Below are 12,312 nucleotides of genomic sequence, written 5' to 3'. Positions count from 1 at the left end.
ACCTTGTGACTTTTATTTATTTCCAAAAATTAAGAACCAGTTACGCGGTCAACGATTTTCAACACCTGAAGAGGCTGTCGAAGAGTATGAAAAATAAATTTGAGAGATTGTCACGGAGGAGTGGCATAAATGTTTTCAAAATTGGTTCATTCGTATGAAAAAGTGCATTAACGCTAACAGAGAATATTTTAGAAACAATAAATTCATTTCTAACCATTTCTAGTATTTTGTCTTATTCATTCCGGAAGCTTATAGAGCGCCTCACGTATTTATTGATAATACTCACGTAACTGCCTCCGTGGCTGAATGATTACCATGACTGCCACGCAAAGGTCCCAGGTTCGATTCCCGAGCCGGGAGAAATATTTGTATGGCCTACATTTATTTTTTTCGTGAGTTTGGGTGTAATTTGTGTTGTCTGTGTGTGTGTCCATGGCACCCGCGTTACAGGCTTTCCCTAGTGCGGGGCTACATTGAGTGCGTGCGTTATTATTTTTATTATATGTATCTCTAATTTTTTCTTGCACACTGCGTTTACTTGCAAACTTCAAAGAGTATCCGAGGTCAGACATCTGTGGGTGCATGTGGATAGTCAATTACAACCATGACATCTCACGATGAAAAAATTACTAGTAAAGCTTTTAAATAACTAGATTTTATATTTAGACAATGCAGCGATTTTACCCTACTGACAGAACAGTTTGAAATTGTTCGTCCAGGGAAGTACCTGCCTCCTTACCTACATATTTCTGCCGCCAAGCAGTAATGTCAGCATTACTGCGTTCCGGTTTAGAAGGGCAAGGGTGCTGGTGAAATTAAGGGCACATGGGACTTGTCAACTTATGTCTCAAGGTAACGGGCGCAGTGGCAGTGCCCCTCAGATCTTTGCGATTGTTATTGACAGGTGTGTCGCTTACCATCAGGCGCACGATTTGTTCGTCCTGTCACTTGATATTACAAAAATAATCTAATCTAGAGTATGCATCTGCTGCTCGTAACCCCAGCTATAATAAACAATTCGCCATGATCAAGAGAGTGCAAAATAAATTTGGCAAAATATTTAATTATAAATATTGGAAATTTAAACCTACAAAAATGGTTCATTTTGCTATTTCTCCAATTGAAGGCGTTTTTCTCTCAATATACTTCGAGTAGTGAAAACCGATTTTTTATTATCTCCTGTGTCAAGTCCTGTATAGTGGCGGATTAGGAGATATTTCAATAAAACTTAGCAAATAGACGTAATTCCACGTACTTTTGAGGTCGGTTTTTTTAGTACTCTGTACTGAGATTATTCTTTATCTACACACATATCATAAACCCTCTATGATTTGTTCAAAAACCGAAAATGACGACCAGCATAAAGATACTGTTTTGTTAGAACAAATTTCTTATCTGTGAAAATGTTATTATTGGTTAGTAATAACATCGGATTCGATTCTATTATTACATTCAAATTTCGAACATCTCTGAAAAACAAAACAATTTGATTCGACCTCAATTCTAAGACCAGTCGAGATGAAGTTTTATTCGAAATGAAATGTTCATAGTAAACAATTTTGATAAATTTTGAAAAATTTCACAAGGTTAATTTAATATCCATATGTAAAATTTTTACACTTGAAAACGTCATTTTTAAGATACTTTTTAAGCTACTGCTCGTTCACTACGCTGACCTCTCTGAGAAGAACGAGCAAGAAACTCTAGGGATTGCTCTTTTCAAATAAACTTAAATGTTATGGAATACACTTTAAATCATAATTGTGTGGAATCTAGACTGTGTGCCCCTCGACGCTATGCCAACTAAGCCACGGAACGAACTAGCGGACCGTACAATTTTTGTAATGTAACTTGTTGCAGACTTAGAATAATAACGCATAGAATGATAGTTTCATATCAAACGAACCGTCACAAGTGAGGCAAAAATCAAATTCATGTAGGCTAGTTTTAGTAGTAGGTTAATTTTCGGTTTTAGTGAATATTTATATAAAAATACAAGTTGAACGTTACTTCCTTGTGGAATGTGATGTTAGTATCTATTTTATGTTTGTCTGACTTATTTTTACACTCATTTACCGCACATTTCGTCATTTTTAGCTAAAATTCTTGAGCTGTTCGCGGTGCAAGTTGACCTTAAGCACTGAAGGCCCGCCCGCTCGTGTCGCCCGCCCTTTGGGCGCGCTTCAATTTACCTCACTTAGCGTGTGCGGACTAGGTTTCTTTGCGTTATTATTCTAAGGTTGCAGGTCTTTGTTTTTCGTTTTGAACGCCTTTTTGCCGTAGTGCCATCTGTGAGAAATCTGCTTATTTTATTATGTTGTAAAAGGTCATGAAACGAAAGATATTGTTTATGTTATTTATTAGCAACACTAATTTTAGTGAAGCGACGTGTTATTTAGCTCCGCTATTTATCGAGCCTACAGATTATGTAACTATATTTATTCAAGTTGATAAATTTTGGTCATCGTTGGCCTGTGTTCCGTGGCTTGGTTAGCATAACGCCTGACACGGTTTACTAGAAGGCGTCGATTCGAATCCGGCGGATCGAAGGTGTTCGCTCCATGTATTAATAATTATAACAAAGTATTGTAGGAATTTAACAAAAAACAATTGAATATTAAGGTGGTGAAATATCCTGACATTCAATAAAACACATAGGCTTAACTCACACTGGCGCAGAGTCGAAGCGTCGCGTCGCGTCCTGTTTTTCAAGTACGACGCCTGGCGACGCGTGTCGATTCTATAACTCGTATTTATATTAAAAACTGCATTTTCCTCGCAGGATGAAAATCTAGATAACAAACGAAGCGATGGTGGTGGTGTTTGGTTCGGACCTCGATTGGGAAAACGCGCTGTGGAATTTGCATTCGAAGACAACAGGTTTGGCTTTTTTTTACCGATATAGTAGTAAAGTAGACCTTAGCAGCAGTAGAGCTTCTTGTAAAAGAGTTCGTCCTGGAAAGTACTGTCATTTTACCTATTTTAGCTGCAAAGCGGTGATGCGAGCGTTAATGAGCTCCGGTTTTTTCACACTCATTTACCGCACATTTCGTCATTTTTAGCTAAAATTCTTGAGCTGTTCGCGGTGCAGTTGACCTTGAGCACTGACGGGCCGCCCGCTCGCGTAGGCTCATTGGGAGCGCTTCAATTTGCCTCACTTGGCGTGTGCGGACTAGGTTTCTATGCGTTATTATTCTAAGCTTTATTATTATATAAGTTATTATTTACATAACATTACATAAATGCAGGTATAAAACAGATGATAAACGCCGGGAAAATGTTCTCTTTACACCTAGAATCGGCAGAAGCCAGTCTGACGATTTGCCACGTGACGATTACTCGTAAGTTCTTCGCCGGAGAGTTCAATTTCCGTTGATGTTTTCTATTAAGTTTTGATTGCATGTTTGAAGGCAATATTCTATGGAATATCTCTAACACTCTTTGACGAGTTTTGTTTATATAAGTAGTTTTTCGTTTTGATGGAAGCAAAGTATGTTAAGGGCGCTTTCTCATTATGTCGTAACGATTTATTTATCATTAGTCGACTGTCGCGTCTAGCCTGTTCCCATTATCACGACTATCTGTCGTGACTGTGTCGTGGACGTTTATTTTATCGTTGAACAACTGTCGTGTCTAGCTGTTCCTACTAGATCGCGACGACGGCGACGATTTATCGGTTCACCGTAGCCGCTTTGTCGTTGACACGACAGAATCGTTTGAAGCTGCGATTATTTGTCGTCACATTTTATTTATCGTTGGACGACTGCCGTTCTAGCTCTTGCCGTTCTCACGACAGTCTGTCGTAGTAACAAAAAAGTCGTAAACGACAGTCGTGTTGTTCTATGTGTGAACAACTTCATTTAAATGTACAAGCCATGACATTTTAAACTGTACGACTGTCAGTCGTCACGACATAATTAGGACGCGCCCTTACACAGCAAACTAGATACGAGTAGAGATAAAAAAAAACTGTTAATTAATTTGAAATGTTCTGACGCTGTGCTTTTTTAAATGGAATAATGTTATTTGAACCTTAAAGATGTAATTGATCTATTTTAATGTGACCTTTACTAAATAAACGATTTTTTAATGTTTGATGTATATATATTAATTGTTCCAACTATTATAAATGAACTGCATTCAAGGTAACACTATGATTATATTTAAGCATATTAAATAAATATTTGGTATTTAAAAATAACATTTGATCCTCATTTTTTATTATTGGTCTTCTCTTTTAACGATGGATGACATTTATAACCAGTATATCTATTGATATTGATCTCCTAATAAATGTTAGTTGCTTGGTTGCGCCCTCCATTCAGTAGGTTAGGTTAGTAGCATATGAAAAAGCAGACTCCAATTTGCTTGCGTTTCCGAAAATGCTTTCACGTCAAATTATATTATAATTAATATAGTATTGGCATACAAATATAATCAACATTTACTTAGTTTTAAAATAGTATTATAACGCCGTAATGGGTTATTAGCACTCGAAGCGAGCAAAATTTTGCCGCGTTCGCCTTCTTTTTTTTTTTAATTCATTTATTCAAAAAAAGTTTATACATTTACAACAGTACATCTCCCGCCAAACTGGAAACAGTTTGTTGGCGAGCACGCTCTCACACATTATATGTTAATTCTTAATTAATGAATTAGTAGCGCACAATAAAAACAACAAACAACTAATATAATTAATATAACTGAACTTAGACTTAACTTCTACTAACTATCCTAATAATATATTCTGTCAGCGCTGGCCGTACACCACCGCTTCCTCGCCTTCCGCGTTTCGGGCCGCAAGATGGCGGAGACCCCTGTTCGCGTCACACGCGCCGTGCTACTTTTTTTTATTATAGACTGACTTGTAACAATAAAATTCGTGTAACAACTTCAACATTTCAGTGATTTAAGTATTTTTAACATTATTGGAGTTTTACAGTATCTATAATATAATAAATAGTTTTGTTTGTTTTTTGTTTATACTTGGCTCAACATAAGGTTGCCAAAGTTAATTTTCAAATCAAACATTTCAGAACAAATTAATATATCTATTGATTTAATTTATTTTATGTCTCAGAGAAAGAAGATCAATGATTAAAAAAGATGACCTTTTAGTTTCTTTTGCCTGCTGCTTTTGCAAACTTAAGATGATCATTTAAATACATGCCTTTTTAATTAAGTATGCTTATCTATCTAATCTACCGTGTATGGGTAGTTGAAGAGGACACGCAATAGACCAGTTGCTCCCAAACTTTTTTGTCTAGTATTTTTTATACCTTCTTTACTGTCTGTCGGTGTTATGGCGTTGTAATAAATGTTTTCTATTGTATGGTACTCTTTTTTGGTCTTGTTACACGGACGCAAAGTTTTTTCTGAATACAAATGCTGTCACGCTGTCTGTCGCGAATAAGCTTAATAAGTCCCTAGGTAAACAATAAATTTTACTTTACAGAGACCGCGCAGACGCCGCAGTCGATCCGATGGATAATAGGGTGAGGTATTTCTCACCAAGACTTGGTCGGACTATGAATTTCTCACCAAGACTGGGCCGGTCTATGGATTTCTCACCAAGATTGGGACGGGAGCTCATCTATGGTAAGTAAGATTACTACGATACTCCAGACATACTTCAAAGGCAAGTCAAACAATCTCAAGGAATTCGAGAGTTGCACAGAGGGCCATGGAGCGTGGCATGCTCGGTATCAGCCTTGTAGACCGAGTTCCGAATGTCGAGATCCGACGACGGTCCAAAGACCAGTATGCTGGAACTTGGAACATGGAACTTGAGTGGAGTTGGACGGGACACATAGCAAGGCAAGCTGATGACGGGTGGAGCAAGGCATTGGCTAATTGGAGCGCCCAGTTGCAAGGCAAGCAACAACGTAGTACGCGTCGCGTGGCGTCAATGGACGCGGCTAGGACAAGATCGTGGTATATGGCACAAACTTCGGGAGGCCTGTACCCAGCAGTGGGTAAAATCAGGCTGTGGATGATGAGAAACGAAAACGTTACTCAATGGAACAATAATCAGTTTATTACGTATGCTTGACTTCCATACATTTAACTGCGGAATTATATCGTGATTCATATAGGTAACAAAACAAGCCTTTCTCGATTTTGTACGTTTGATATTCTGCTAAAAGTTAGCGCCTTTGCGCACTTCATCCGATTCATATTCGTTTCAAATCCGAGAAATGACAGTCCGAAATGTCACAGGTGTCCGAAGTGTCATTTTATCTCTAGGTGTACAAGCGGTAGCCCGGGCAGCGTCGTGGTGAATGTTTTTTGATCCCACGACGTCGACCGGCGAGAGGGAAATCCGGGGGGGTTTTAGTGGGGTAGTTATGCGGGGAGAGTCCCTACATAACCCTGGGGTCAGGGGTATCTATAAAGATTTCCCCCCGTCAAAAAAACAAGGTGCACAAGTGGTATTCGTATTTTTTCATATTGGAATCGGACTTAGTGTACAAGCGAAATCCGAAGTGCGTCCAAGTTTTCTAGATTTGCATAGTCGCGGATTCGGAACGAATACAAACTGGCGCCTAAGAGTCACTACTCTAGTGACTTATCAGTGGCTAGCCATGGCTACCATAGATGCGAGCTACTAATCAACAACCTTTGCATTGTTTTGGTATTCTGCTCCTCAATTGCGAGTCGATGGCGTGGACTACTAATTTCTTCTTTCTGCCCTTATCCCACGCTAGGTGGGGTCGGTACAACATGTATTTTTCTTCCACTCTCCTCTATCAGCCATCAGTTTTATACTCACACCTTTCTTATCCATATCATCTTTCACACAATCCATCCATCTTTTCTTTGGCCTTCCTTTCCCCTTATATCCCTCCACATTCATATTTAACACTCTTCTCGTCACATGATATTCTTCCCTTCGCATAACATGTCCATACCACGCTAACCTCTCTCAACTTTTCCGTCACTGGCTCCATTTTCAAACTTTCCGTGATTTACTCATTCCTTATCTTATCCTTTCTCGTCACTCCACACATCCATCTCAACATTCGCATTTCCGCTACGTGCACAGTTCATTCATCATCCCTTTTATATCACCCAACATTCTGATCCATACAGTACGACAGGTCTAATCACGGTCTTGTATATTTTCCCCTTTAGCTTGAGGGGCATTCGCCGATCGCAAATAGTGCCTGTGACCTGTCGCCATTTCATCCATCCTACACTTATCCTGTTCTCAACGACCCGGTCTATCTCGTCGTCGTCGTTCTGTATTAACGAATCAAGTTACCGAAAATCAGCAGGAGCGGACTAGTAGGGATACACCATCTAAGGTAATATTAGTAAAACTGGAAGCACCGCCAAGGCCCAGGAAAATGGCATCATTCATCATCATCATCATTTCAGCCAAAAGATGTGCACTGCTGAACATAGTCCTCCCTCAAAGAATGCCACAACGAGCTGTCCTGCGCCGCTTGCATCCAGCGGATTTCCGCAGCCTTCACCAGAACATCAGTCCACCTTGTGGGTGATCTGCCCACGCCGCGTCTACCGGTACGCGATCGCCACTTAAGAACTTATTATAAAGAAATTATTATAATAAATTAAGTTTTCGAATAAGAAAAAAATACTATTTTTTTTTTATACATGACAGGCAAATGACTCCACTCCACCTGAAGTTAAGTGGAAAGTGGTATCCAAACGCGAAGGAACCTAGTGCAGCGATGAAATCCTCACTGCACTAGCCACCTCCACCCTGCCTGCCTACAATATGCCTCTTCACGCCTCGTTTGAAGGACCCCATATCATAAGAGGGAGGGAAGACATGTGCCGGAAGGGAGTTCCATTTGTCAACCGTGCGGCAGAGAAAGGAGTCACCGAACCTTTTAGTACGCGATGGAATTCGGCAGGTAGTGAAACGGTGACTACGAAGGCCAGCAGGCGTGCTTCTGAGCAGGAACGGGGAAGGGGGGATGAGGTTGAACAGCTCTTCAGAGCACTCACCATGATACATGCGGTAAAAGGCGCTAAGCGATGCAACATCTCTACGCAGTTGCAGAGGTTCAAGGCGTGATGAGACCTCTTCGTCGCCTACAATTCGAGTAGCACGACGCTGTAATTTATCCAAGGCATCGAGTAGGTACTTGGCGGAGCCGTCCCACAAGTGCGAACAATACTCAACGCAAGACCGGACCTATAAATGGTCAGAAATGAATTTATTGGTTCTTGAAATATTCTCCGTTAGCGTTAATGCACATTTTCATACGAATAAACCAATTTTGAAAACATTTATGCCTCCTCCGTGACAATCTCTCAAACATATTTTTCATACACTTGGACAGCCCCTTTAGGTGATGAAAATCGTTGACCGCGTAACTGGTTCTTAATTTTTGGAAATAAATAAAAGTCACAAGGTACCAGGTTGGGACTGTACGTGTGATGGCTCATAAGGTCAACGTTGTTCACCTTCAAAAATTCATTTGTTTGTCTGGCCGTGTGAGAACTGGCATTATCGTAGTGCAAGATGATACGGCGTTTACGGTTATTTTTACGGAGTTTGTCAATAACTTACGGCAAACAAATGGTCGTGTACCAATCACTATTCACGGTACAAAGATTCTCCAAAGCAACAGTAGCCACGTGTCCAGTTTTATTAAAAAAGAAGCAATCATCTGCGTAGAGGCACTTTGCACGTGCGCCACTTTGGTTGGATTCGGCTCATCTCGAAAGATCCATACGCTCGATTGCTGCTTTGTTTTGGGATCGTAACTATAAATCCATGTTTCGTCACCTGTTATTATATCCCACACCAAATTTGATGCCCCTTCTTTGAATCTGGTAAGCATGGCACCTGAGGCAACTGAGGCTCAAATACGGATCGCGTCACTTGGTGCAACAAGTGACGCGATCCGTATTTGAGCCTCAGTCAAATTGTGTGGGATCCACCGAGAGCACAGCTTTTTCACACCCAAATGTTTGTGTAGTATTGATTGTATTTGACTCATGCCTATGCCTAAAGATGCCCGAATCTCATGGTATGTCACATGCCTGTCTGTTTTGATCATACGGCGCACAGCATCGATGTTTTTGTTGTTCACAGCAGTTCAAATTCGTCACTGAGATTCACGCTATAAATAGTCGTCTTGCATGGTGCTTCATCGCCAAAAGCAGTTTGAAGCCTAGCGATTTAAAGTCGTAGAAAATCATACTACGAAAATTTTCACGAGTTAAATCCATGGTGATGTAGACAACCAATTTCTAAAATGACGCCACAATGTAAAAACAAGTGACAGTGAGATGAAACAATCTGTATTCCATAGCCAAAGAGTTCCATTTTCAAATGTTGTAATTACTTTTTAAATATTGTTTATGTAAGTGGCCAGTTCCGGAAACTTATAGTGCGCCCTATGTACAGCAAAAATAGGATACATAATATCGTTGTTCAATGAAGGCCTATCTATAGGTGTTTTCATAATTTTTATATCTTATTTCGTTTCGGACATATAAAATCGAACACCGGTCGATCCGACATCCATACCGAAGAACAACGAACGAAATGTACAATGTCCAGAGAATAATCAGATTTGCACACAAGTCTTTGGTCTACAGAGGAGTTGATATTATCATCAATACTGAGGGCCGAGCGGTTGGAGTCCCGCCGCAGAGTGCCGACCGAATATCTTTCACCCTTCGTGAAGGAAGAGTTTCGGCCGAAGGGTGTCATGTATCGGCGATTCCGAGGCCGGTTACCAGACACCAGATTGCGCCACACGTCGCTGACAAGTGCAATTCGTGTCGTGTTAAAATTTATTGTATGTATGTTATTCTTTAAGGTACATATTTATGGGTCTTTGTAACCTGAATACAAATAAATAAATAGTTGCAATATAATGCCAGTGGAGTCTCGACGGAATTACAATGACCAATGGTGCAAAGAAAATTAACAGAATTGGGGCCGCGGTAGATCGCGCCTGCCGTTGAAAGTATTTTCCGTATGTTCCGATTTGCGCGAGAGTGACATAAAGCGCGAGATACTGCTATATAGATCGTTCTCTCGTTCGTGCTAGGTCTACTGGAGTCAAACATTGTTACTCAAAAGCCTGACAGTGAATTTCTCCAATTGTGTTTTTTTTTTGTTTCAGAATTATACCCTGACAAGATTAGAGTTGCACGGAGCGCCAACAAAACGAAATCGACATAATTCATTTAAAATCTTACCTCTCTAGTACTTATATTACTAAAAAAAAAATAAAAAAAAATAGCCTTTAGAATAATGTCTTGGACGAAAACAGATTTTGTTAACAATTATACGCTATTGTTCTTATAACAAAATGTAGCATAAAATTATATTAAATCAACGTGCAAATAAACTAAAGCGATATTATTATTTACATTGTTTTCTTTCATATAAAAAATGCAATAAAAATGTCGTTAAATAAAAATCAAACGTTTCGCATTCATCTTTATATTTTGCGAAATGACATTTCAATACCGGGATTTATATAAAAACTGAGTGTAGTTTAAAAAAAGACAAAATATGTACTCTTTTCGATTATGTAAGTACTCTCTGTTTACCACATTAGAGTTACCCATCGTCATTGGTTTTCGTAAACGGTAACTATAACGACTTACTATACTAAAAATAATCTAGGATGATCCTTGTGACACTTCATAAAAATCTATACGACAGAACCTTGTAACGACGTGCACTGTCTTAATTTTTTACAACAACATGCAAAGGTAACTTCATTACACTGTATTTGCTAGAGATGAAATATATCCATAAAAAGTTTTCGATAATTTAATGAATAAATGTACAGCGCGTGTAGGTTCATTCTTAAAATCATAAGCAATGAATTAACATGTCAATGTTATTTTCGTTTTGTAACCTATAAATTAATGATGATATAATAAATGTTTTGTAATAAGTACCAGGATCTCGGCTCCGACTACCTATTTACAGCCTTTGGAGTCGAAACTCATGGCCCGTGGGGTCCCAGTGCCCTTCACTTCACCCGTACATCGGGATTTGTACAAAATTTTATATAAAAAAATAATCTAGGAAACCCAAGGGCCGACAAGTTCCTTGCCTAACGCATTAGCATGGCAATACAAAGGAGGAACGCTGCCAGCATCCTGGTCCCCTTGTCTCGGGGACCCAATTTCATTCAAATAATTTAAAAACCTTACTTTCTAGTATTTAAGATTTTATTGTCTTTTTTACCTTACCTGTATACTATCAAAATAAAAATATTTTTATACATGTTCCGTGAAATTTTCTAAAATATCTATTGAAATTGCATTTTAATTATAGTTGTGTTTTATGTCTTCAAAATAATATAAAACACTTAGCACATCCTATATTTACACCGTTCAGAATACGCCAGAAAAATAAAATTATAAGAGAGAACTTTTGTTTCAAAGATCAAATACACTAAAATCTATCGACTTTACCTCATCTATATGACAAACTTTAAATGAAGTGTCACAAGGACCATCTTAATATACGTTATAACTGCTTTATTTCTGAAGCAGTATACTCTTTGTGTAAGCGTTCGTACTGGGAATTACTGACATTATAACTATTTCTAGAGATGGGCATTTAAACGATAAGCACTACTAAGTGCCTGTTTGTTGTGCACTACTAAATGTTTTCTAAACAAATTGATTCGTCAATGTGAATAATAATTTTATAAATAAAAATAAAACTCGTGTTTTACAAATAAACTTACTTATCTTAAAACCTTTAGAGGTCTACTCTTGCTGTTCGCTATAAACACAACGTTGCAAGCTTATTTTAACATTAAAGTCTATGCGCTAAAACGATTTTCTAAGCTTCAAACTAAAAAGCGTTTAAAAGCACGCTTTTTTAAAAAGCGCAAGCGCAAAAAAAAAAGCAGTTTTTCCACTCTCTACCTATTTCTGCCGCCAAACAGTAATAAGAGCACCACTGCGTTCCAATTTTGAAGGGTTTCTGTGTCTTTAGACAGCAAATGGCAGGATTTTGTACGTTTATGTAAGTTAAGAGTAGCTAGCCATCGAACTACTGTTGAACTGACATTGTTATCCTGTTTTTCAATGACGAGTCGAAGGTGTCTACTAATACATATTTAATTTGAAGATTAAATTGCTGATTAAAAATTAATTTTGCCATGTTAGTTTTAGCAAGGTAACATCGATCGTTAGAGATTGAATGCATAAATGTCATTTCTGCTATTCCACTGGCACTCTATTGTCACTCAACTGCCATTGCAACTAGGTTTTAAGCAGAATAACAAATATATTGTCCTAATTGCAATATGATCTCAGTGGAGTCCCAATGGAATTACAATGACCAGT

The 12,312-nt window shown here is 38.6% G+C and overlaps 1 protein-coding gene across 1 annotated transcript; it reads left to right on the top strand.

Moving 5' to 3' along the window:
- The first annotated feature begins 1,403 nt into the window (after positions 1-1,403).
- On the top strand, positions 1,404-10,244 carry LOC113234430 (PBAN-type neuropeptides-like). Its single transcript, XM_026469740.1, has 5 exons — positions 1,404-1,415; positions 2,783-2,880; positions 3,249-3,341; positions 5,456-5,598; positions 10,116-10,244. The coding sequence occupies exons 1-5, from the start codon at positions 1,404-1,406 to the stop codon at positions 10,172-10,174; spliced, it is 405 nt and encodes a 134-aa protein (XP_026325525.1). The 3' UTR covers positions 10,175-10,244.
- The last annotated feature ends 2,068 nt before the right edge of the window (positions 10,245-12,312 follow it).

This window comes from Hyposmocoma kahamanoa, unplaced genomic scaffold (genome assembly GCF_003589595.1).
Source record: "Hyposmocoma kahamanoa isolate Upper Pololo Valley unplaced genomic scaffold, ASM358959v1 84, whole genome shotgun sequence".
Taxonomy (NCBI): Eukaryota; Metazoa; Arthropoda; class Insecta; order Lepidoptera; family Cosmopterigidae; genus Hyposmocoma; species Hyposmocoma kahamanoa.
The sequence above is the reverse complement of the archived record's forward strand: the minus strand, read 5'-3'. Positions and strand labels throughout refer to the sequence as shown.